At 39.5% G+C, this 27,726-nt stretch overlaps 1 protein-coding gene across 1 annotated transcript in view; it reads left to right on the top strand.

Moving 5' to 3' along the window:
• PHEX (phosphate regulating endopeptidase X-linked) overlaps positions 1-27,726 on the top strand; it is a 208,118-nt gene that overhangs the window by 147,475 nt on the left and 32,917 nt on the right. The window contains exon 15 of the mRNA XM_057718360.1: positions 4,530-4,588. Within this exon, the coding sequence (XP_057574343.1) occupies positions 4,530-4,588 (59 nt within the window). The remainder of the gene's footprint in view (positions 1-4,529; positions 4,589-27,726) is intronic.

Below are 27,726 nucleotides of genomic sequence, written 5' to 3'. Positions count from 1 at the left end.
GGAAATGTCAGCAAGAATGAAATTAATTGGGTGGTCATCCCTGAAGGTACATATTTAGGGGTTGGTTCTCAGAATTGTCACTTCATCAGCTTGCTTAAAAATAGAGGATTTACTTCACTGCTCAGCTTGAGTCAAAAGTAATTTCTTTCCCTCAGGATCCTCTTTCTTTGACAGAAATGATTTTAAGCCAGCCTCCCTATTAACTCACTCTCGTTCTACTGTGACCAAACATGTCTGGATTTTTTTCTCTATCTTCTGAAAAATGTGTAAAAATACATCAAATGTCTATACAAATTATGGCCCTGCCCAGAATTATCTACAGCATGGAATGGGATGGATACAATCTACAGGATATGTGAAATAAAGCAATAAATACTCTATGATTTTTCCGTTCCATGTGCCCTAGACTATCTTTAAGAGTTAATAGGTAAAATGTAAAACTTTAGCCTGATGTATATCTATTTTATATGGTCCAAAGAAATCAGGGTATCAACGTCTTTTTCTTTAGATTATCGTATTTCATCATCACACTGTTTTTATGTACCCCATTGTCTAGTATAATTTCATCTCCATATATTTTTGAAATTTATACAAGACCTCTTCCTACCTTATCTACTAAATCCTTCCCCAGACACAGACTGCAGGAACTTCCTAAAGACATAATAAAAAGAATTAAAGCACGTGAATGACACTGTTTATGTAAGTAGATGTGTACATAGCAATACATTCATTTAAATAGATTTAATGAATTTTTGCTCAGCATATACTACTGGGCAATAGTCTTAGCCCATAAGGAACTTAAAATCTTGTTGGGAGGTAAGTTGTGCAAACTTATATGCCTTCAGGGCCCAATCAGTTAACAAATGTTGACGTAGACAGGTGTAAATATTAGGAAGTGGTGGAGACCATTGAGAACTAGTGATTGCACGCTTTATTTAAAAGGAATTCCAGTTCGGTACTTTAAACAGCCATCGTGTTGGGCAAATAAAACATTTTTCTGGGAAAATTCAACCCACTGGGTAGGACTTAATCTGTGGACAGCCAGCTTTTCAGTGTTTCAGTTATCTATTGCTATGTAATGAACCACCCCCAAAGTTAGAGGATTAAAGCAACAGTAATTATTCATTCTTCTCACATGGTTCTGGTAGTCACTAGGCCCAGGTGGGTGGTTCTTGCTCATGGTGTTGCATGTAGTTGCAGTCAGATAGTGGCTGGGGCTGGAGTCACATGTGACGCTCCCTCTCCTAGTCTAGTGGTTGATGCTGGCTGTTGCCTGGAAGGCCTGCTATGGCCTCTTCATGTTTCCTGGGCTTCTTTGTGGCGTGCTGATTGAACAAGAAAGTTTGAAGAGCAAGTTTCCTGAAAAAGGAGGAGGGAGAGTGCACATGTGTTTACCAGAGGGAGCTTCTATTGCCTTTAATTGCCTAGCATCGGAAATTGTGTGGTGTCATTTCCACTGCATTGTATGCTTTAGAACTGAGTCACCAAGACTAGTTCATAATCAAGAGGAGAGGGATTTAGAGTCCACTTCTTAATGGGAGGAGTGTAAAAACAAATTACAAACATATTTAAACCAGCACAGGTAGCCTTACATTAGAGAATAGTAAAACTAAATATATAATAAACTCAGATATATTCAGGGAGATATACAAAATATTTAACAGCTGGCTTGGTGTGGATACTGTCCAATCAGAAGAAATAATAGCACCCACAGCTGGTAGGCTCTGTTAGTGCAGCTACGTAGTATCAACTCGGGGTATAATCAGGGCTCCAAACATGTCCTATAGTCAGCAGGAGCTCTGGGAAGTCAGGAAAGGTGAGATCATGCCTCTCACAAGATGTTTTAGGAATTCTTGCTGAAGCTTCAGAGGCCCCATCAGGCTCCATCTGGTTGTTTGACTTCTTTGTTTTGTCTGCCTTTGTCCATGGGAAGTTAGAAACATTGTTCCTACATGGCTCTTACCTAATGATTTGAAAGTTTATTCTTTGCTAAAGGGAGGGGAGTTGGGAGGGATGGGAAGAGGAGAGCTGAGCTCTAGGAATACACATTATCTTTGGTACATATTGTGGTTCAGTCCAGTGTCATTTAGAAGCCAAGTTGAGAGGCACTTGGATTCTCCCTTCTTGACCCAAAGAGCAGACATACAAATGCTGGGTTCTTTGTGTATTAGTTTTCTGTTGCTGCTGTAACGAATCACCACAATCTTATCGGCAACTCAGAACAACACAAATGTACTCCCTCACAGGTCTGTAGGTCAGAAATGTGGGATGGCTTGGCTGGTTTCTCAGCTCCAGTTTTCATAAGGTCGAAATCACGGCTGGGCTCTTAGCAGGAGCCTCTGAGAAGAATCCTCTTCCAGTCTCATTCAGGTGTTGGCAGATCCAGTTCCTTGTGGTTGTAGAACTGAGGTTCCTACTTCTTTGCTGGCTGTCAGCTGGGAGCCACTCTTAGCTCCTAGAGGACTCTCTCCACTCCTTGCACGTGGTCCCTGCATCTCACAGCCAGCCACAGCATGTTGAATCCTTCTCATCCTTGGAGTCTCTCTGACTTCCCATTCTGCAGTGTCTCTTCTGACTTTCTTCCCTGTTGCACCTCTAGGATTCCAGCCAGAGAAGGTTCCCCATGTTTAAGGACTCATGTGATTAGGTTGGGCCAACCTGGGAATCTAGGATAATTGCCTTATGTTAAGCTCCTTGACCTTATTTACATCTGCAAAGTCTTTTTTGCCATGAAATGTAATATATTCACAGGTTCCGGGGATTAGGGCACGGACATCTTTTGGGGGGGCCATAATTGTACCTACTAGAGGTAGTGACATTAGATCAATAAAAGTGCTTTCCCCTGTACTTTTCTCCTCAGAAAAGTAACCCAGCCAGTAAATTTGTGTCAAATGTGAAGGTTTATTAATCCTAGATTTGAAGGAAAAGAATATACATTTTATGGACTTGAGTATAGGTTTCAGCTTTGACAAGAGGAGGCACTCTTTCTTGACTTCGAGTGATGTCTCCAGTGTAACATAATACTTAAGAGAACTGGTTTGAAGTCAGACTAGACCTTCTGCAAGTATATAAAGCTTGTAAGTCTCATTGTCCTTTCCTGTAAGATAGACTAATAATTCCTATAGTTTCTATAAGGAAAACCTATGACTAGAAAATATGTAGGACATAGTAAGTGCTCAGTGAATGTTAGCTGCTGCTGCTACCACTAATGATAATAATAGGATGACAGTCATGGACTTCTTTGTAAGGGGAGAAGGTATGGCTGGACCAACTAGAATCAACACTTGGATTTCCTACCGGTTTCATGTTAGTCTGACATGACTTATTAGTCTGACGTAATTATTCTTAGACATAAATTGGTAAAATGATTGTTCTGAAAAGGGATTTATATGAGTTTATTTTGAGCAGTTTAGCTTAAGACAAATGCTTGGTTTTAATCATAAAGGGCAGTGCCTGAAACTCACAGGCACCTAAGTTGGGGTCAGCAAACTATGGCTTGAGGCCTAAATCTTGCCTGCTGCCTGGTTTTGTACAGCCCATGAGCTAAGAATGATCTTTAGAGATAAATGTCCGTCGTCGATTTGATGTTAGGAAGCACTGATTTTGAACCTCAAAGCATAATGTTCTCCTGCCCCTAAAGAATTTCATTCTTCTCATTAAAAGGCCTGTATTACCAAAATTTGTACTCGATTATTATATTTTGACTTTCATCAGTGGAACGTTATAGAAAGTTTTCTCTCACGAAAGAAGTACCTGTATAACATCCTTGATTTTGCCTCTTGGTCCACGAAATGCCTAAATGTTTACGATCTGTTTACAGAAAAAATTTGCTGAGTCTGATCTAAGTAACCTCCTGTGCATTTAAAATGCAGTGTAGACTCTTCATAGCTGGAAGGTACCCCCCAAAATCTCTTAGTGCAGTAGCTTAGTTTCATAGCTGAAACTGAACCCCAGGAAGATAGGCGAGTTTTCCACCACAACCTGGCTACTTAATGATAGAGCCAGGATGAGCCATTAGATCTTTTGGTGCTTAAATCAGTAAAGTTTATACTGGACCAGGCATACCCTCTGGGTAGCGTGGTTGTGCTTTATTATCTCTTTACATGGACTTCTATGTTGTCACCAGTCTCAAACCTTTAATGGACAGGTCAGAGGTGATGCAGCATAGAAAACTCAGCTGTCCCTTGGACGCATTGAACAGGGCCTGCCAAACAGCAGCTTGTTGCTGTTTCCATCTGTAGGGAGATCTCTTTAGATTCTACAATTTTTCATTAAAGCTGTTTCAGAAGCACTGGTGCTTTTTTCCATGAGTTAGTAACAGCGAATAACCAGGCATGTTCAGTTTAGGATGAGATTGTTCATTGAGCAGAGCTATAGCCCTAAACTGAGGTGATAATTTCCCCAAGTGTCCCACTTCCCCATTGTTCCCTGGTTATTTGCTAATAAATCCCGCCACATTGTATTTGTTTCACTGCCCTCCTGCCTGGATAATGATGATCCCTTGGTGTTGTCTGTTTCTCTTTCTACAGGTGGTTTACAAATCCAACCACTGTCAATGCCTTCTACAGTGCATCCACCAACCAGATCCGTGAGTACCAGCTCCTTGTCTCCTTGTTAATGTGCTACAAAGTGGACAGAACTTTTCCATGACTGTGATTTAAGAGTAGAGTGTTTTTTTCCCCCCCCCACCCCCGAGAGGTGTCCAGGTATGTTGGTGAAGGAAGTTTGTTTCCCTACCCATGTGTCCAATTTTCCTCATTCTCTTTACCTCATAAGTTTTTTTTAAAGAACTTTTATTGAGATACAATTGACATACAATAAACTGCATATATTTAAAGTGTACAATTTGATATTTTTTTTCTTATTAGTAATGTATATATGGCAATCCCAATCACCCAGTTCATTCCCCCCAACCGTCCCCGCTTTCCCCACTTGGTGTCCATATGTTTGTTCTCTACATCTGGGTCTCTGTTTCTGCCTTGCAAACCGATTGATTTGTACCATTTTTCTATATTCTGCATATATGTGTTAATATATGGTATTTGTTTTTCTCTTTCTGACTCACTTCACTCTGTATGACAGTCTCTAGGTCCATCCATGTCTCTACAACTGTCCCAATTTCGTTCCTTTTTACAGCTGTACCTCATAAGTTTTTTTCTTTTTTTAAAAAAAGCTTTATGTAACCATTGTTAACAAAAAAACCAACTATAGTAAATAAAACTGCATTGATGTTGGCCATGAAAAGGAACAAGCTTCCACTTTTCTTTCATAATGGTCTTACTGATTTTTGTTTTTTTATTTCTAGAATTGATGGGAAAAACAATCAGGTAACTGGGCAGATTTTAGAAGCTGTTAGAAAAGCTTTGAAATGCTCTCATTAATACTGGGATGTAAAGTCTTGACTTTCTTTTATTTACATGTATTAGGTACATAAATGTAAATACCATTATAAGTTAAAAACATATTAAAGCTCAGATTGGCACAAATTAAAAGTCTGGCAGCACCAAGTGTTGGTGACAGCAGCACATACTGCTGATGGAAAGGTACATTGGTTAACCCACTTTGCTGCGCAATTGGGCAATGCCTAGAAAAGCCAAAGATGGGCCAGCATGTCTGTGAATGTCATTTGAGTTCTTGGCATGTGCCCTGATTCTGTTATTCAAAGTGTGGTCCCCTGATTATCAGCAACAGAGTCCCAGGGGAACTTGCTAGAAATGCAAATTCTTGGGCCCCACCTTAGACCTATTGTTCACAAACCCTGCACATGGGGTTCAGAAATCTGTTTTATCGAGCCCTCCAGGTGAATCTTACATAGTTGGGGAAGCAGTACCCTAGAGAAGTCTCACATGAGGAGATGCAGTATTGTTTATAATAGCAGCAAAAGGGGAATAGCCTGTGTGGCCTTCCAAAGGAGAATGACTCAAATGTGTCATGTTCACACCAGGGCATGCCATACAGTGGTGAACAGTGAGTGACCAGAGTGACACGTATTAACATGGTTGAAGTTCACAAATAATAGGTTGTGTGTGCAGAAAAAAAAAAAAACAACTTGGAAAAATATATGGAGTATGATATCATATAAAGAGATTTGAAAAGCTTGCAGAACAGGTCTATGTATTGTCTAGAGGTACATCCATCTGTAGTAAGAGTATGAAGACATTGATGAGAGTGACAGACACCGAGTGCAGGTTGGCAGGTGACCTGTTGTGGGAGGGCGGGCTGCTCCTGCTGAAGCCCTTGCTGGTTTCTCATCCCGCTGCACCTCTTCTGGTCTCTACCTTCACTGTCTTGCATGGTGAGCACATCTAATCTCATGGTTTTAAGCATGTCTCTAAGCTCTTTGTTGAATGCGGGAGATGGAATTTATAAGGAGTTGCTATCCTTGACCGTGTCCCCATCATCTGCCCCCTGAATCCTTGTAATAGCCTCCTCACTTGCCTCCCTGCTTCTGAACTTTCCCCCTTCAGTCTATCCTAAATATAATATTGCAGTCATTTTAAGATGTTTTAAAGTCATCTCATGTCCCTCCTTTGCTCAGAACCCGTTATCAGCATCCCATATCACACAGAATAAAAGCCAAATTACTTGAAATGGCCCCGAAGCCTCTTATCATGCTGTCTTCATCTCCCCTCTGGTCCAGCCATGCTGGCCTCTTTCCTGTTCGTAGAGCACGAGACATTCTTCCTTCCAGGCATTTGTACTCAGGATTTTCTTTGCCTTGGAAAACTTCCCCAAGTGATCTGCATGGTTTGCACTCCCACTTCCTTCAAATCTTTGCTTGAATGCCACCTTCTCAGTGAGGCTTCCTGTCTACCCACTCACGGTAGGTCCTCAGTGCTGGCCAGGGCTCCCTGGCCAGAGGGGCAGCCCACTCCCAGAAGGCACATCTCCTTAGAGTCAGCCTCATGTGACCACTTTGGGGAATGGCAGTCTGTGCAGGACTGGTCTGGGAGAGTAGTGAACAGGAGAACAATCAGCTGGCGGTGTATTATTATTATTTTTAAAAATATTTATTATTTATTTGGTTGTGCTGGGTCTTAGTTGTGGCTTGACAGCTCCTTAGTTGTGGCATGTGAACTCTTAGTTGTGGCATGCATGTGGGATCTGGTTCCCTGACCAGGGATGGAACCTGGGCTCCCTGCATTGGGAGCGCAGAGTCTTAACCACTGTGCCACCAGGGAAGTCGCTTGGCAGTGTGTTATCATCATGAAAATACCATTGCCTTCTCTGCCACCCCCCCCCCAGCTTTATTGAGGTATAATTGACAAATAAAAATTTTATATATTTAAAATATACAACATGATGCTTTGCTGTAGCTCTGAGTTGAGAAGTGAGCTGCATGTGTTACATGGGAAATTTTGATATTTTAGATAATAATTGTAACTACTATTTATAATAATATAGGTTATATTTATATAATATGAATTATATAAATCATTTGGAATAACTTATTGGGTGATAGAAAATTCTTTAGATTATCTATTTTAAAAGAAAATGTGTTACTGTGTACATGCAAAAGAATATATGTAACATGCTAGAACACAGTTATAAAGTATAGAAGAAAACATGATAAAATAAATATACGTTTATGAACCTACCACCCATCCAAGAACCAGAACATTCCTGATGTCATTGTATGTGTCTGTGCTCCTCCTCATCCCTTTCCTCTTCCTCACCACTGAGGTAACCACTATTCTGATTTTTGTGTTTATCATTTTCTGTTTTTTTTAAGTAAATTTTAAACCATTTATGTATCCCTAAGCAATATATTGTTTATTTTTACTTATTTTTAGCATAGTAAAAATGGTATTATATTGCATGCAATCTTAAGCAACTGCTGTCATTCGACATGTTTTTAAGATTGATCCAGGTAGCATGTGGCAGTAGGTTTTTCATTTTCCCTGCTGTGTAACATTCCATGTGTGACTGTACCCCAGATTGCTTATCTGTTCTACAGACCTGTGTTCCCTTTTTCTCAGGTTTTTGCTATTATGAACAATGTTGCTCTGAATATTCTCGTACATGTCTGCTGAAACAAGTGTTTGGGGTATATACTAGGTGTGGAATTACTGGCTTGTAGAGTATGCAGATACTCAAGTTTACTAGATGACACCAAATGTTTTCCAGAGTGAGTGTTTCAAAGTACAGAAGTGTTTTCACCAACTCTCATTTTCATCACTTCTTGGCATTGGTAGACAAAATTTTCACCAGTCTAGCAAATGTAATAGATCAGTTCTTATGAGGTAGACTCTTTCACCAGTGTTTCCACACTCACTTTCCAATGTCCGTGAATGCTTACTGCCCTTTGAAGGATTTAAGTATGTCTAAATTCTCCAGGATCCACCCCTGCTCAGCCTTTTTCTTATCTGGGAAGAGCTGATCTTATTAGAGGTTTGCTGAAGAAGCAGCCATCTCAGGTAGCCTAGTGGTTTCTCGAAAGCTCATGAGCAGAGGGGGTTTGGAATGAGCAATTTGAAGCAGTATTGTAATTAAGAGATTCAAGCTGTTTCTATTTTCCTAATGACCAGTGCTTGCTCTCATTGTAAATTACATTCCCAGGCAAGATGACAAGGAGTCCTGTGGGTGACTTTTTTTCTCTCTCCTCTTTCTGATTTTCTGGACTAAAAATTAAGACAGGTGGAGTTCCCTCTTATACATTTCCCCACTGGATTTCCTGGGACTCCCTCTAGCCCCCAACTGCCTTTTGTTTGCTTCACTGAAGAAGTGAAAAATTAAGGTGATTTCCTAAAATGAACATCTTTATTGATTAGGGGCTGATTCTGACAGCATGTGGCCATCTGTTTAATTGAGTTTCACATCTAAGATGTAACTATACTTAGTAACGTGATTTATGAGAATTTCATTCAGTTCCCATTATCATTTTCTGATTTATGCCATTTAAGTCAGCTTCTGCATGCAGTAGAGACTTGAGTAGAAAATAGAAAAACCTGTAGGGTTTTTGTTTATTTGCTTGTTTGTTTGTTTTTGCAAATCTATGCCTGTATGTGAAATCCTATGATTTGAGGTAATCTTTCAGTGTTAGATTTTGCAGGGTGGTTATAGCTTCTTATTTTTCTGCCCTTGTCAAGCCGGGTAGCAATGTCTTCAGACATAGAGTGTAGTGTGAAATAATGATTTAAGTCTGCTGTATGGGGAGTTATACTCAGGAACTGTTGTAGAATTTAATTATATTTTAGCTGATAAAGTAAACAGGAAAATAAGGAGCTGAGGTTATTGGTGTCTAAGCTTGTGCTTCCCTAACTCTAATGCAGAGCTGGTCTTCCTGTTTTTAGTAGGAAGACAGAACCTCAATGGGAGACCTTGAGTGCCACTGATTTAGTTGCATGACCTTGGTCAAGGTGTTTCTCCTTCCTGAGCCCTTTTGTCTTCATTTGCCGCATGTTGAGGTTACCTAGTCCACAGAGTTTTTGGTAGGATTTCACAAGATCAATTTGAAAAGTGGCAGCATATTGTCAAGGTCAGGGTTTTGTAAGTCAGAAACTGACGCAGCCATCACTAATGCCTGGGATAGCCAGTCCGTCACAAGATACACAGCATAATATGAAGATTGTGTGTGTGTGTGGTGGGGGAGGGGGGCGTATTTGAATCTCAGGAGGTTTTATACATTACAACAATATTTTTGTACATTAAAAAATTACAACTGATTTGGAAAAATAGTTGGCAGTTTGTTGATGTCTCCTATTACCCAGAAATTCCACTCTTGATAAGATGAATGGATCCTTATGCCCACTGAGAGACATGTACACAAATGTTCATGGCGGCTTTATTCATAATAGCAAAAACCTGGAAAGAACCTAATCTCCATCAACAGAAGAGTAGGTAAATGAATTGTGGTGTATTCATACAATTGAGTATTGCACAGCGCTGAAGAAGAACATACCACTCCATGCTGCAGTATGTAAGAATGCTGCTGACTTCATGCTCAGTGAAACACTGCATGGTTCCATGCGTATGAAGTTCAGGGATAGGCAAACAAATCTGTGTTCTAAGTGATAAAAGTTAAAATAATGACTACCTTTGTTTTGGGGAATATTGACTGAGAGGGGGCATAGGAAACATTATCTTGATCTGGGAGGTGGTTACACAGGTGACACTTGTGTAAAAACCCACTGTGTTCTACCATTAAAATTTGTGCCTTTACTGAATGTATTAATGCCTCAACATAAACAGTAATACCCCCATTTTCCCTTTAAAGTTTTTAGAGTAGCATGTAACATGCATAGACATTTGGGCTTATGACAGGTTACCTCAGGCCAAGCCGCCAGAGGTATAGGGATCGGCAAGTGCTTTCTGTAAAGGGCCAGATGATAGTAAATATTTTTGGCTTTACAAGCCATATGGTCTCTGTTGCAAATTCTCAACTTTGCCGTTGCAGCCATAGACAATTCATAAACAAAGGAGAGTGATTGTGCTCCAGTAAAACTCTTTACATGGCTGTAGTTTGCCAATCTGTGGTGTAGAGCACTGTGAGAGGATGGGATCTAGGGAGCCTCGTAGGGTGTTTCTGATCCAGCTTCCAAAGTACTTTGAATCTAATCAGGTGGTGGTATGGGAGGCGAGAGGGTGAGTGTGAGGGGGGAGCTGCTAACATTTGGTTCTCATTTCTGCTAATATGGACTGGTCTTTAGAATAAAATTCTTTTCATGTATTCAGTATCAATGTGTATCCACATAGTGCCTCATTTCAATATTAGTTTTTTATCTTCATAGGTCTCAAATCATATTAAGGAATTATTTGAAGCAAATAAAACCTTGGCTTGAAAACAAGCAAGGCCTAAGGGCTAAAACCAATGATTTTTATTATCTTTGCTCTTATACACAAGGGATTTAGTTGCCTCAGTTTAATCACAGATACTCTGCTAAAGAAGATAAGCCTTTGTCCAGAGGCTGGGCTTACTCTGGCATGGAACTATAGAATTAATCCTAAAATCAAACATAGATTTGTTTTGCTGTTAAGGAAATAACTGTGTTTCAGACTGGTAGAATTTCTCATACTTTGCTGACTCTGCCTAAAACCATAAAGTGGAAGCCAAGTTAGCAAATACTCACCTGCGGCCTCTACTGGACTTGAATGAAATTAAATCCCTGAATCCACTTGACAATCTATTTGGGGAGAATTTGAAAATAATCTCCCATAGTTTTGAAGCTAGAAGGAAGGAAACTTAAGTGGTCACCTAATCCAGACTTCTCGTTATCTAGAAGAGATCCTGACAGAGCAGTTCTTAGTAATTTTTTCTACTCATTCACTTAGTATTTATAGAGCTCCCAAGGATGCTCACTTCCTGGTATTCACACCCCTGTGTAGTCCCTCCAGCACTGGATAAGGCTGACCTCTGTAACTAATAGGACACTGTGGGAATGAAAGAGTGGGACTTTTGAGGCTAGGTCATAAAAGACATATGGCTTCTGTGTTGCTCTCTTGGATTGACCACCCTGGGGGAAGCCAGCAACCATGTGATGAGGGCCCTCAGGCGGCTGGTGGAGAGGTCCACATGTGAAGGACCTGAGGCCTCCTGCCCATGACCGGCACCATGCGCACTTGCCATCTTGGAAGCGTATCCTCCAGTCCAGCCAAGCCTTCAGGTGATTGCAGCCCATGCTGACATCTTGACAGCAGTTGCATGAGAGACCCTGAGACAGACCATCCAGATAAGCTCTTTCCGAATTCCTGACCCAGAGAAACTGTGAGATAGTAAATGTTTATTGTTTTGAACCACTCTATTTTGGGTTACTTTGTTATATAGCAAGAGATAAGTAACACAGACATCACAACTTACCAGGTACTGAGTTCCATGCTAGGTTTATGATATGGTATGGTGTAGTGGTTAAGAGTGTGGGCTTTGATTTTGAATCCTGGCTTGGCCACTGATAGCTTGCACCCTTGGGCAGATTACTTAACATCTTTAAGCCTCAGTTTAATTATCTATAAAATGGAGATAATAGTAGTGAGTATCCTATAGGGTTGTCATGAAGATTAAAGGTGATAATATATATAAAATGCTTGGAAGAGAAACTGGTTTGTAGTAGGTAGTCAGTAAATCTTAGCTGTTAGGAGTCCTTCCTTTTGAGGAGTAGGGAGAGACAGACTTGTTACCAGTCATTTGTAAGACATCATGGTGAGTGTGCAGCAGAAGGGTGTGCAATGCATCCTGGGAGCCACAGGGCAGTGGTAATTATCTAGGGGAGTGAAGATTGGCTTCACAGTGAAAATGGCATTTGAGTGGGCTTTGAAAGGAAAAACAAAATCTGTAGGCAAAGAAAGTAGGTTGGGACATGCAGAAGTACTGGCTGGTGCAAAGACAACACAAGCAGAGTGTGGAGCAGGAATGGGTGGTGAAATGGCCATAATTGCTGGGGCACATACTGTATGCGGTAGATGGGGGGAAGGAGGCATGATGAGAAATGAAATGTAGAAGAAATAGATGAGGACATTGTAAGCCATATTGAGGAACAGGCCGTAGGGAACTGGTGTAGTTTTCTTTGGGAGGCAAGAAACTTCAGTTTCGGTTCCTTGCTTTTAGTCTTAAAGATCATGGCTTGGAGAGGGGAAAGATTGAGGCCCCCTAGGCCAGCTAGAAGTTTGGCAGGTAGTTCAAGAGAAGGATGGGGAGGGTCTAAACCTAGGCAGTGGCAGTGGTGAAGAGAAGTAGGGAGTGGATAAGTTAAACCTCGAAAGATTATTTTCAAGTAACTGTGTAGCGATAATACAGGTAGTTTCCCAACTTTTCCACTGGTGCTTTGAAGGACTCCCATAAAATGGAGAATATAATTGTTCTGTGTAGCTACTCTTCACTGAGAACCATTAATGTGCCAAGCATTGTGCTGGATACTTTACCATATATTATCTCTAATCTTCACAGTAGGTCTGTAAGCTTGGCATTGTGGACCATTTTACAGAAGAGGAAACTGAAGCTCAGGGAGGCCAAGTAACATGTGAAAGAGCATACAACTAGTAAGTTGCAGAGCTGGGAGTATAACCCAGCTTCTCTGATTACATGCTCTTAATCTTCACCGTACACTGTTCAATGCTGGATAAGAAACGTGAGAATTACATGAAATGATACATGTGAACACACTCTGAAAAAGTTGGAAGCATGATATAATTGTATGTGAGAGCAATCATTGTATTCTGCCCTCACCCATGTTATGGGGGATTGTTTCTTTTTGGTATGGAAACAAGATATTGTAGGATGTGGGGACAGCCAGGAGGTGACGATCAGAAGGTCAGGTGGTCTCCAGGTCGTGCTGATTTCATGTCTTAAAGGGATGTGGCATCAAGCAGCAGTTGATTATTGTGTCTCTAAGAGTGCTGTTCTCTGCAAGCCCTTTGGCTATACCTGTGATCTCCTTCCAAGCTTGGATTCCAGTAGAGTGGAGGGAGAGGTTATTTGAGAGATTTCAGAAGCTATCTTAAAAAGAATATTTGAACTACTCTCACAAAATACTTTCCTTCACAAAATTTACTACAAAATGTAAAAAATTTTAAGTGAGTTGAAGTTAAGTCATGAGCAAACTTCAAGTAGTTTGCAAAATTGCCACGTGATGCACTTAACAAGGTTGTGGGACACCCACTACAGGTATTTTCAGATGTTCTTGTCCTGGTCTAGTCAAGGACTCTGGAGGTCCTAATATAGCCCCCTGTCTCTGAGCCTGACCAAGGAGGCGGCTGAGAATGACAGTCAGGGTAGTGCCACCGAGGGACAAGGTGCCTTTAAGTGGGAAGCCCTGCAATCTCATGGAATTCCTGTAACTGGTGAGCCCGAGGACCTATGTCTGGAGGGACACATTTACAACCTGCCGTGCACTTCTGAAAACACACTCGTGGCGCACATGCTGTTTCCAGACCGAGGACTGGGCAGGTTCGCTGCAGGGCTTGTAGCAGACAGCACAGAATGGTTTTCAGGGTCAATCTGATTCAAGAGGTGGGATGTGAGTGGGACATGCACTGGGAGCGACCTGGATGTGAGCCAGAGTGGGGAGAGCATCAGGAAACTGGAAAAGAGCCATGATGATGGGAGACAGGGAGTCAGGGAACAGTCTCGCTAGTTTGTCTTGATGGTTGCAATCTCACTTGTCTTACCTTGAAAAAAATCAGTTTTTGACCCTTATTACAAAAGTAGTTAATATTTATTGTGAAAAATCTAGAAAATTTTAGATAAGCTCAAAACATTTTTAAAGTTAATCATAATTTAAAAATAGCTAAAGTTAATTTTGTTGAATCTCAAACTTATGTTTATCTATATATTTAAAAATTGAAATTAAATATGGATTCATCCAACTACACTGTTTTTTCCCACTGAAAGTTGTAACAAATATTTTTTTCATTTGTTACATATTCTTCTAAGTCAAAATGCATAGTATTGCATCAAATAAAAGCAACTTAATTTCTTTAATTTCCTACCTATAGACGTTTAGGCCGTTACACTATTGTAAAAACAGAACAAAACTCTGTGATGAATTTTGTGGCTAAGTCTTTGTGCAAATCTGAGACTTTAGGGTAAATTCCTAAATTTGGAGGAATTGCTGAGTCAAATGGTATGCTCAGTTTAAGAGGTTTTAAAATACGTATTATCCTACTTCTCTTGAGAAAAGTGGTACCAATATATATTTTCACGAACAATAGGTGAGATGGTTTTCCTTTACCGAGTTAGGCATCATAAAGATACTGTTGGAGGAGATGAATAAAGGGACTCAGACTCAGTTGTTGTTGTTGTTTTGTATTTTGTTTTGTCTAATTGATAAGCGGAAAATGTTAGTCACATTTTCATTCTTGAGACCATTATCTCACACCCAGATATGGCTCAGTGACTCCACACAGGCATTTGTTGAACATCTACTGTTCTCCCAGGCCTGGGCATCACTACCTCTAGTATCAGTTTTGAATACCTAGGTGAGCAGTTGTGTGTATGAAAGGACTTGTTGGTACATGAGTAGAATATGAGATACTGAGCTGCACAGTGGGAGGCAATCTGTGTTTTCTCTGCCAGATGTTAAACTACAGCAGTGGTTCTCAAAGTGTGGCCTCTGGGTCAGCAGCATCAGCATTGCTTGTGAAAAATGGGCTTGGCCTAGTCCCATCCCTGACCTACCAAGTCAGAAACTCTGGGGGTGGGCCCAGCAATGTATGTTTTAAGAAGATTTTAACCATCAAACCTCTGCTAGATGCTGACGTTTGAGAACTGCTGCGCTATAAAATTGCAGCAAATGCAAAAGAGGTCAGACTTGGTTGGGTGAAGGTAAGGAGGATGACTTGTCCTGGTTTGCCTAGGACTGTCCCAGTTTTAGCACTGAAAGCTCCACACCCCAGGAGCCCCTTCAGACCTGGGCAGACAGGGATGGTTGGTCACCTTGGTAAAGAAAAGGAGGTTCTCATTGCTGCAGCATGGAGATAATTATGGCAAGAAAGGAATAGAAGAGCCAGAAAAGAAGGTTTCAAGATGGAGGGCAGATTTTAGAAGCTGCTTTCTGCTTGTCAGTTCTAGGCTGATAGATATGGTGGCAGGAGGTTACCTGCAGGAAGCCAGCAGATGGCTAAGGCATCTTGCTGAATCCCTTGACATGAGTCACAGCTGTTAGAACTTGATATTTTCTGGAAAGGGGAGGGTTGGCATTCACCAAACTACTGCAAGATGCCAAATTGAAAAAAAAAAAGCCACTATTAATCTTAGCAGTGATGACAATGAAATCCCTTTACAGCAAAAAGCATAACCAAAAGTGCTTTGTAATTGCAGCAATTTCCATGTCCCTACTGATGGCCCCCTAGATTCTAGAAGAATGGTATCTGGCTTATCTGATTATAAGAACTAATCCTGAATAAGATGTAACACTCATTCTCTCTTAGAGTGAGCATTCATCCTGGGTTTTCCAAAGCAGTTGCAATTAAAACTATTTTTGTCCTTTTGTACAATCATAACTTATAAGTCATGTAAAGTTTCAGTTTTGAAAGAATAGTCTGCAAAATTATAATAAAAGTATCTAATCATATGTTATAAGACAGTGTTGAGGAGCAATAAAGAGAGGAGAATGAGACAGGAGGGCTCATTTATACACATCAGTTATTTTCCCTAAACCAAGATTTCAGAACTTGTTTGTATATTAGAATCATCTGGGGAACTTTTTTTTTTTTTTTTTTTTATTATTTTATTTTATTTTTTTGGGGGGGGAAACCAGGTTCAATCAACTGTTTTTATACACATATCCCCATATTCCCTCCCTTCCTTGACGCCCCCCCCCTCGATTCCCCCCCACCCTCCCTGCCCCAGTCCTCTAAGGCATCTTCCATCCTCGAGCTGCACTCCCTTTGTTATACAACAACTTCCCACTGACTATTTTACAGTTGGTAGTATATATATGTCTGTACTACTCTCCATCTGGGGAACTTTTAAAACATACTGATGCTCAGGTTTCCATCCCAGACATTGTGACCTGATAGGTCTGGGGCAGGGCCTTGGACTGGGTATATTTTTTAAAATCTCCCCAAAGGATTCTAATGTACAGTTGGGGTTGAGAATCCTTATTCTGATCTAAGCCAGTGGGTCTCAACTAGGATGCACCAAAATAACTGGGGGCCTGTTGAAAACTCTGGACCCTACTGATCTTACAGATTTTTTACCCATTAGTGTACACATAACCCCTTTCCCAAAACATGCCTATGTATCTACTCCTATGTATCCAGTATTTCTTTACTGACTTTAAAAGACATTTCAATTAAAAATACGCTTTTTTTAAATTTCTTTTTTTAAGCTCTTTATTGGAGTATAATTGCTTTACACTGTCGTGCCAGTTTCTGCTGTACAACAAAGTGAATCAGCTGTATTTATACATACATCACCATATCCCCTCCCTCCCGTGACTCCCTCCTACCCTCCGTATCCCACCCCTTTAAGTTATCACCCATCATCGAGTTGATCTCCTTGTGTTATGCAGCAGCTTCCCACTAGCTATCTATTTTACAGTTGGTGGTGTATATATGTCAGTGCTACTCTCTCACTTTGTCCCAGCTTCCCCTTCGCCCCCCACCCCATGTCCTCAAGTCTTTTCTCTACATCTGCATCTTTATTCTTGCCCTGTCACTGGGTTCATCAGTACCATTACTTTAGATTCCATATATATATATATGAGTTAGCATACGTTATTTGTTTTTCTCTTTCTGGCTTACTTCACTCTGTATGACAGACTCTAGGTCCATCCACCTCACTACAAATAACTCAATTTCATTCCTTTTTATGGCTGAGTAATATTCCATTGTATATATGTGCCACATCTTCTTTATCCATTCATCTGTGGATGGGCATGTAGGTTGCTTCCATGTCCTGGATATTGTAAATAGTGCTTCAGTGAACATTGTGGTACGTGTTTCTTTTCAGATTATGGTTTTCTCAGGGTATGCTGGGTCATGTGGTAGTTCAATTTTTAGCTTTTTAAGGAACCTCCATACTGCTTTCCATAGTGGCTGCACCAATTTACATTCCCACCAACAGTGCAGAAGAGTTCCCTTTTCTCCACACCCTCTCCATCATTTATTGTTTCTAGATTTTTTGATGATGGCCATTCTGACCAGTGTGAGGTGATACCTCCTTGTGGCTTTGACTTGCATTTCTTTAATGATTAGTGATGCTGAGCATCTTCTCATGTGTTTGTTGGCTATCTGCATGTCTTCTTTGGAGAAATGTCTATTTAGGTCTTCCGCCCATTTGTGGATTGGGTTATTTGCTTTTTTGATATTGAGCTGCATGAGCTGCTTGTATATTTTGGAGATTAATCCTTTGTCCGTTGCTTCATTGGCAAATATTTTCTCCCATTCTGAGGGTTGTCTTCCTGTCTTGTTTATGGTTTCTTTCGCTGTGTAAAAGCTTTTGTTTCATTAGGTCCCATTTGTTTATGCTTGATTTTATTTCCATTATTGTAGGAGGTGGGTCAAAAAGGATCTTGCTTTGTTGTATGTCATAGAGTGTTCTCCCTGTGTTTTCCTCTAAGAGTTTTATAGTGTCTGGCCTTACATGTAGGTCTTTAATCCATTTGGAGTTTATTTTTGTGTATGGTGTTAGGAAGTGTTCTAATTTCATTCTTTGACATGTTGCTGTCCAATTTTCCCAGCACCACTTATTGAAGAGGCTGTCTTTTTTCCATTGTATATTCTTGCCTCCTTTGTCAAAGATAAGGTGCCCATATGTGCTTGGGTTTATCTCTGAGCTCTCTATTCTCTTCCATTGATCTATATTTCTGTTATTTGTCAGTACCATACTGTCTTGATCACTATGGCCTTGTAGTATAGTTTGAAGTCAAGGAGCCCGATTCCTCCAGCTCTGTCTTTCCTTCTCAAGATTACTTTGGCTATTTGGGGTCTTTTGTGTTTCCATGCAAATTGTAAGATTTCTTGTTCTAGTTCTGTAAAAAATGCCGTTGGTAATTTGATAGGGATTGCATTGAATCTGTAAATTGCTTTGGGTAATATAGTCATTTTCACAATGTTGATTCTTCCAATCCAAGAACATGGTATGTCCCTCTGTCTGTTTATATCGTCTTTGATTTCTTTCATCAGTGTCTTATAGTTTTCTGCATACAGGTCTTTTGCCTCCTTGGTTAACTTTGTTCCTAGCTATTTTATTCTTTTTGTCGCAGTGGTAAATGGGAGTGTTAACTTCATTTCTCTTTCTGCTCTTTTGTTGTTAGTGTATATGAATGCAAGAGATTTCTGTGCATTAATTTTGTATCCTGCTACTTTACTAAATTCATCGATTAGTGCTAGCAGTTTTCTGGTAGCACCTTTAGGGTATCATAAATGGATGTGGAGTTTTGTCAAAAGCTTTTTCTGCATCTATTAACATATGGTTTTTATCCTTCAATTTGTTGATATGATGTATCACATTGATTTGTGTATATTGAAGAGTTCTTGCATTCCAGGGATAAACCCCGCTTGATCATGGTGTATGATCTTTTTAATGTGCTATTGGATTCTGTTTGCTAGTATTTTGTTGAGGATTTTTGCATCTATATTCATCAGTGATATTGGCCTGTAATTTTCTTTTTTTGTGACATCTTTGTCTGGTTCTGGTATCAGGGTGATGGTGGCCTCGTAGAATGAGTTTGGGAGTGTTCCTCCTTCTGCTATATGTTGGAAGAGTTTGAGAAGGATAGATGTTAGCTGTTCTCTAAATGTTTGATAGAATTCGCCTGTGAATCCATCTGGCCCTGGGCTTTTGTTCGTTGGGAGATTTTTAATCACAGTATCAATTTCAGTGCTTGTGCTTGGTCTGTTCATATTTTCTATTTCTTCCTGGTTTAGTCTTGGAAGATTGTACTTTTCTAAGAATTTATCCATTTCTTCCAGGTTATCCAATTTATTGGCATATAGTTGCTTGCAGTAGTCTCTCATGATCTTTTGTATTTCTGTGGTGTCAGTTGTTACTTCTCCTTTTTCATTTCTAATTGTGTTGATGTGCATCTTCTCCCTTTTTTTCCTGATGAGTCTGGCTAATGGTTTATCAATTTTGTTTATCTTCACAAAGAACCGGCTTTTAGTTTCATTCATCTTTGCTGTTGTTTCCTTCCTTTCTTTTTCATTTATTTCTGATCTGATCTTTATGATTTCTTTCCTTATGGTCACTCTGGGATTTTTTTGGTTCTTCTTTCTCTAATTGTTTTAGGTGTAAGGTTAGGTTGTTTATTGGAGATTTTTCTTGTTTCTTGAGGTAGGACTGTGTTGCTATAAACTTCCCTCTTAGAACTGCTTTTGCTGTATCCCATAGGTTTTGGGTTGTTTTGTTTTCATTGTCATTTGTTTCTAGATATTTTTTGATTTCCTCTTTGATTTCTTTAGTGATTTCTTGGTTGTGTAATAGCATATTGTTTAACATCCATGTGTTTGTATTTTTTACAGTTTTTTCCCTGTAATTGATATCTAGTCTTATGGCATTGTGGTTGGAGAAGATGCTTGATACGATTTCAGTTTTCTTGAATTTACCAAGGCTTGATTTGTGACCCAAGATGTGATCTATCCTGGAGAATGTTCCATGTGCATTTGAGAAGAAAGTGTATTCTGTCGTTTTTGGATGGAATGTCCTATAAATATCAATTAAGTCGAGACGGTCTAATGTGTTGTTTAAAGCTTGTGTTTCCTTATTTATTTTCTGTTTGGATGATCTGTCCATTGATGTAAGTGGGGTATTAAAGTCTCCTATTATTGTTACTGTTGATAAAATACACTTTAAAGAGCTTTGGTATCAGTTCACCTTCCTCTTTAGATTTGGGAAGATGGAATTTTTTTTCTAGTTATGTCCTTTTCCCTTCACTGGATTGTACATTAAGGACATTTGTATGTCCGAAACTTACCTGTGTGGCTTAGAACATCATAGGTGCTCAGTAAATGTTAGCAGTCGCTGGTTATATATGGAAGTTGCATCATCATAACCAAGTCAAACTATTCACAGTAGGTTTTATAATGGTATTTAAATATATTAACATCTCCAAAATTAGAGGCATAAAATATGTTCATTTAGTGAACTATAGAACTTGGGGCTATTGTGCAGGACAAGTAAAATAATCAAAGAAGTCAGCAGAATTAACTACAAGTGAATCTCACCAAGAAGTATAATAATGTTGCTAAGATGATACATCAGCAGTAAGCCCTGGAATGTAGATTGATACATGGATTAGTTCAGTAATATAAGCATATGCTTAAGGCTTTTGAAAACAATTGTCATGACATGTACTAGAATAAAGTCACATTAATTCATTAATAAATCCACGCAAAAGACAAAACATTATGTTATTTGACAAAGCGAATGATATAATACAATATAGTGATATAGTCAGCCCCTCAATAAAGTTATCAAAACACCCATAGTGATACATACTCAATAGAAAACCCAAGTATCTCTCTGGAGAAAGCACCTACAGCAAATACGGAAATAGATTTAATTAAACAGTTGAGTGTACACTTTGGCCTACACATTCTCAAGCCCATTGGATTCTCCTTTAGAATTTCCCCTCCGTCACCTTCTTTTGAACTGAATTTATTTTGTCATTGGCCCCTGGCTGTGCCGCTTCTGCCCCAGAGGCTGCCGGAGGGATCCTAACTGAACACATTCAAATAATGCTAATTCCTTCAAAGGAGTCAAAAGAGAGACTGAATTTAAGAATGAACTGCTTCCATATTTAGATGGAGTTTGAGTTGCCTTGCACCATACAGTTAGCCCTCCACATCTACAGGTTTCCTCTGAAGGTTCGACCAAGCGAGGATTGAATTCCACCCTTGGATATGGAGAGTGTTAGTAAATTTTCAAAAGTTTGATAGCGAGAAAGGGAAGAAGCAGGTGCTCTGGGTTTTGAAGACTGGTATTGAAATTTGGAGGCCTCCCATCTTATTAAATCTGACCAAACGTGGAAACAACAGGAAATGATGCACCAGTCTGACTACAGTGGTCTTAAAATAATCACCATTTGTAAGTGTCAATATAAAAAGAAAAAAAACCTTACAAATAACAAAACTTTGGAAGAAAATGCTTTCAAGATACTTGCCATGTGATAACTTTCTTGAACCACACATACACTTATGGATATGGAACTTAAAATGAATGTGGCAATTATATGAAAGCATACAAAGAATGTAGGGAAAAGAGATCATGTCCATTCAATATTGTTAGGACCACAGGCCTCTAACCTAAATCAGTATTTTGTCTGATTTTCTCTTTGTAGCATATGCCATAACCATAAAAAGGAAAATATCCTACTTTTATTCCTTGGTGGTACGGAGGGCTAAGAGGACATAGGGGTGATGGAATTTGCATGGAGCTGGGCAGAGCTTTTCATCTTGTTAATATCTGCATTCTGATAAAGAGTTTATTGAAAACAAAATGTGCAGACTTCAAAACTACACTAGCCTGGCCATGAATGCAAGGGAATGGAACCAACAGAGTCCCTAATCTAGAAGGTAAATGAAACCAGAACTTGAGTAATGGAACATATCCCCATTCTGGTACAGAAAATGGAAACTTCAAGAAGTAGCACATTGGTAGTACTAATAGTATTGTGTAATGTTTTAGACTTTGGCTAACATGCACTTATAATTGTAGGTAATGTTTAACCCCAGTCACCCTTTAGAGTTTTACAAAGTGCAGATTCCTTTCACTCAACAAATATTTGTTGAGTGCTTACCAGTGCCAGGCATTGTTCTAGAGATATGGCAGTGAAAGAATGGTAAAAATAAATAGAAATCCTTTTGTTGTGGAGTTTGCATTCCAGTTGGGGAAAGACAGACAGTACTTTATAAAGAGTAAGTAAAATGTAGAGTATCACAGGTGATGGTATTGTGATGTGTATCATAGATGTGTATCATATGATGGTGTATCATAGATGGTGGTATTATAAAGCAAGAAAGGGGGGTAGGATAATACTTCTCGTCTTTAAAAAGCACTAGGGAAGGCCTTAATGAGAAGGTGACATTTGAGTAAGCATCTGAAGCTCATTTTGCACATAGTAGTGGGAAATTCTGGGTTGGGGGGAGAGGGGTGGGAAAAAAGGGAAATTATTAATTTTTTTCATGTCTCTCCATACAGATTGAATTTGCTATCTGTGAGGATATATGTCTGTTTTCTTAGGTCTGAGCTGTGGGACAATGGGCTAATTTTTTTCTTCCTCTATATTTGTCTATACTAAAAAACCTAATTAATGTGATTTTATACTAATAAAATGGATAATGAAACCCAGACACACTGAGGCATTTAACTTTTCCTGGAAAGATATAACTACAGTTAGGATATAACTTTATGACTTTAAAGGCCAACTAGTTGAACCTGACCCAGTGAATGTGATCAGTTGTTTGGCAGCTGTGTCCTAAACAAAAGCACTCCATGCCTTTTATAGTCTTTTTGCTAAGATTCCAGCTAGGTTAGTCAATATTCATTGATAGAGTTGTGAGAAACTCCAGTAAAAATGAAAGCTGACTCAAGTAGAAAGCCTAAAGCAGGCCTTGTGATTTTCCTACATGCAGATTTGAGAAAGAGAATTTTTTTGCTACCAAATAATGAGGTTGTTACAACCTGTAGATACCAATATTTTCTTTTGTCAGAATTTTAGTGTTTGGAATTATGTAACCACAATCTGTATTTTTGCTTGAAATAGAAATTTGCTGGTGTTGACAAATGTATGAGCCAAAAACTACTATGTAAGCTTAGTTAACTATAAACTGTTTTGGGATAACCTTTAGAAGAATTTTCTGTAGTACACACACATGTTTATTTCTAAAGGAGTACATTTTAATTACGCAAGTTGATTACCTTTGATTAATCAATATTTAAAACATTACATTTATGTCTAAATCCCCTTTAACCAACCACCACCCCAAATCCCAATCATCTCTAAGAGGTAAGTAACCACTGTGACCACTTTGATATGTATTTTATAGACCTTTTCTGTGAATTTTCATATATATACTCAAACTGATAAGATAGTTTAAATATGTAAATGGCATTTATATAGCTATACCTATGGCTTGCTTTATTCCAACAGCATTTCTTAGAGTTTCCCATGCTAGAATATGGAGACCTAGTTCTTCTTTTCATTTGCTGCACAGCAGTCCATAATATGGTTATACCATCGTTAAGTCATTCCCCTCCTGTTGAACATCTAGATTGTTGCACACTTTTCACAGTTACAGCAAAAATGCATCAATAAACATATTTAGCCATGACTCCACAGTGCATGTGAGCCAGTGATTGGGCAGTGGTTCTTGAAGTGTGGTTCCCAAACCATCAGCATCACATCACAGGGGAACTTGTTAGAGATGCAAATTCCTAGCCACCTCTCTGGACCTCCTGACTCAGAAACTCTGAGGGTGAGGCCCAGCAATCTGTATTTCGTAAGCCCTCCAGGTGATTCTGATGCATGACAAAATTTGAGAACCACTGGTGGGAATATAAGTGTGTACATATACACATAAGTGCGTACGTGTACATATGTAGTCAGTTCTGCTATAATGTGACACATGTGGTCCTAAACATCACTGTACTATGCAAAACTGTGCCATAAAAGCCACAAGGCTTATGGGAAAAATGGTGTCAGGAGCACAACAATCAAAAACTATTGGTGACACATGAAAACAAAAACTAGGAGCCTAATGAAAACTATAGCATGGTTTTACGCATGTTAAATGGGTAAATACATAAATGCTACAGTAAATATGATGCTTTCCTTTAAAAATAGACCTGAAGTTTGCTTGGGGAAGTTGGCATTGGAGAGCTTGCAGCTTGTGAGTTATTGTGTAGTGGTGGAAGGAGTTTTTTGTTTTTTTTATAAATTTATTTATTTACTTATTGGCTGTGTTGGGTCTTTGTTGCTGCACGTGGGCTTTCTTTACTTGCGGTGAGTGGGGGCTACTCTTCATTGTGGTGCGTGGGCTCCTCATTGCTGTGGCTTCTCTTGTTGTGGAGCATGAACTCTAGGTGCGTGGGCTTCAGTAGTTGCGGCACATGGGCTCAATAGTTGTGGCTTACAGGCTCTAAAGCGCAGACTCAATAGTTGTGGCGCACAGGCTTAGTTGCTCTGCGGCATGTGGGATCTTCCTGGAGCAGGGATCGAACCTGTTTGCCCTGCATTGGCAGGTGGATTCCTAACCACTGCGCAACCTAGGAAGTCCGGAAGGAGGTTTATCTGAAAAGTTTTAACACCAGATGTGGATGGGTAGAGCTTCTAACACATGGGGGACAGAGGTAGCTGGTCCACGTTGGGATATATGTGTTTTGTGTACTCTTATGCAGCTCAGTCCATTTGGGTGCAATTTTCTGCTTTCATCTAGCATTTCTCGTGGACAAAATTGCACATAAGAAAATGTGAAATTGGAGTTATGTCCCGGTCTTTTCCCTAATATTTCAATCATGTTGGAACAAATTTACCTTTTCAATACAAATGTTATAGCAGACCTGACTCTATATACCTGTACATATATTTACACATGTAGTACACATAAAAGGACTCATACACGACCAAATGCTATATTTACAAGTAATATTTTTTGCTTAATAATATCTCTTAGAATCTTTTCCCTATCAGAATGCAGTTACTTATTTTTTTAAATGGCATTTAAAGCATTAAGAGATAACTACATTGCTTTCCAAAATGCTTGCAACAATTTATACTCCCACCAACCTGCTTCCTACACCCTGGCCAATATTACCTATTATTAAATTTATTAATTTTTTCCAGTCCAATAGTTACATTCCTCTTTCCTCCCTCTCCTTTCCTCTCTCCTATCTCCTATCTCATATTCATATCTCATATCATATCTCATATTCATACACACACACACACACACACACACACACACATTGTGAGGAATGTCTCCCATTAGTATACTGATAGAAAAGGGAGCTTGAAAAGTGTGAAACAGGTGGTGAGGCAGTGCTGAAATGGGAAGAAGAGGAGGTAAAATGGATATGCAAGAAAAGATAAGAAAAGCCTATTTAAAAGAGAGAGAAAAAGAAAAAGAATTACCTTTCCATTTATTTAATTATTTTTTGCTTCTACCTTTGCTAAATAGAACTCATTCGCTTTATGAGATAAGATACTGAGTTGGCCCTGTTGGGATTTGATCTATCACTCTCGCCAGTTGACGCCTGCAAAAATGCAGCTTAAACTGTTAATCCATTCACTTCAGCAAAATGGTCCTAAGGGCATCAGATTCTTCTGTTGATCAGTGTTGGGTTCCATGGCCCTGACAAGCTGTGAAGATACAGCTGATCAGGGGAGTGTGATGGCTGTGGCAGTCTGGGGCCTTTAACAGCAACAGCGGCAAAAAGGAGGCTCATGCAGGTGTCAGATGTTTTCCTGTAAAGAGGTTGGCAGTGGACATAAATGCTTCCAGCTGGGCACATTACCAAGCAGGCAAGCCATATTGATTTAATAATTAAATCACATTGGTCTATGATCATTGTTCTTATTAGGAAATATTGCTTTTTGATGATATATTATGTGAGACAGAATTTTCATATAAACATTGTGATTTGCATATATATATAATATGTATTTGCATGTATATATCCAAATCAGAATGACTTACTAAAAGTAATCACCAAAAAGAGGATGGAATATTGATGTAAAGATGCCAAAGATATTTAAGAAAATGTGGAAATTATGAAGATTAATATGACATTGCCCCCCCAGAGTCAGATGCATTTTCCTTTACGTGAAAGCACCACGAGGAGAGGACTACTAGCCAGATCCAGTTCTGTTTTACAGTTAGGTTTTTGCACCCTGAAGTCTCAAACTATGATATTATTAAGAAAATATAAATAATATATACATATGAATTACATAGAATTAATATATCACTTCTAAATTAAGAATGTGCTTTCCTATCCTCACTTCTCGTAGTGTCCTGTCTTGGAGGGGAGGTAGACAGATTGTTGAGAGGGAGAGAGGGAAGAGAAAACATTTGAACTCATAGAAGAGCTTTCAGTCTCGAGGCACTTGGAGCAGTGGCTCTGAAGCAGGCAAGGATGTTGCAGAAGGCATCTCTCTCTCTTTCATTTTTTTTTGTTACTATTCTTTACATTCCCAGTTGTGATGACTTGTAAGTGCAGCTCCTAGGGTCCACTCCAGGGTACAAAATATAGTGGTGAGTTGCAATGGCAAAGCAAAGCAAGGCATATCTCCCACTCATCTGCACCCAGGGCCAGCTACATAATTTGTGGGGCCTGGTACAAAATGAAAATATGGAGGCTTCCTTTTCAGAAAGCAGGAAAAAGTGCTGTAAAGCTTTGTCTTGTTTTCTGCAGTCTCTCTTTTCTAGACTTGTCACAGTATTTTTCATTTGCTATTGAATGCCATTGGAAGTTGTAAGAAAAATTAAAAATTTAAATCATCAGCATAATTTTATCGTTCATCTTTATATTGTGCGATGCCAAAACAAATACAGATACAAGAACTTTTAACTGAGATATGGAAACGCCAGAATTATAGTTTGTATTTTCTAGCTTGTACGTGGATATGTATTTTCTTCTTGCCAGAACAGTGGAAACACTGCATAAAACTAACTCAGCTGGTTTTATTTCATTTCTTAGTACATCTACATTCTACCAACACTCTCTACCTTTGGCTTACTGATGACTAAGGAAGGATTGAAAGGAAAAGAAACTGTGGGTCATCCTATCTTTCTCTTTCCTTCTATGTCATCATTTCGGTATATGTGGTTGACTAATACAGAGAAGTAACAGGAGTAAGAAAGTATGTCAGAGTTCCTTGGCCATTCATGTTTCTTAGAATGACTTTGCTGCCTTTTGGTGATCAAAGCAAATTCTGGTTCCAAAAGAAAGAGCCCTCTTGGGACTGTCAGAGCCCCCATCTACTCAGTCCAAGATGTAACGTGTTTACCTTGTACTCGTTTCGAGTCTTGCTGAACTCGCATGTATTGTGGGTCTACCGGAGTTCTGCACTCCTGGGGAGCATCTTGGATGCTGTGTGTAAATGGGTCATAATAGGAACTGTGGACAGGAATATTGTGCATGGCTCCTTTGCTCACATGGCATGTTTTCTTGTCCCCTCGGTCTCTACTTCCAAAATCACATTCAAACATAAAATTGTTAAGCATTTCAGACAGTGACAACACAGCATTAAATCCAGTGCAGGGCCCCTCTGCATGGGGGCCCTGTGTGACTGCACTGGTTGTATGCCCATAAAGCTGGCCTTTTCTGCATCACACGGGAAGCTGCAG

This window comes from Hippopotamus amphibius, chromosome X (genome assembly GCF_030028045.1).
Source record: "Hippopotamus amphibius kiboko isolate mHipAmp2 chromosome X, mHipAmp2.hap2, whole genome shotgun sequence".
Taxonomy (NCBI): Eukaryota; Metazoa; Chordata; class Mammalia; order Artiodactyla; family Hippopotamidae; genus Hippopotamus; species Hippopotamus amphibius.
This window is presented reverse-complemented; position numbering and strand designations above follow the sequence as displayed.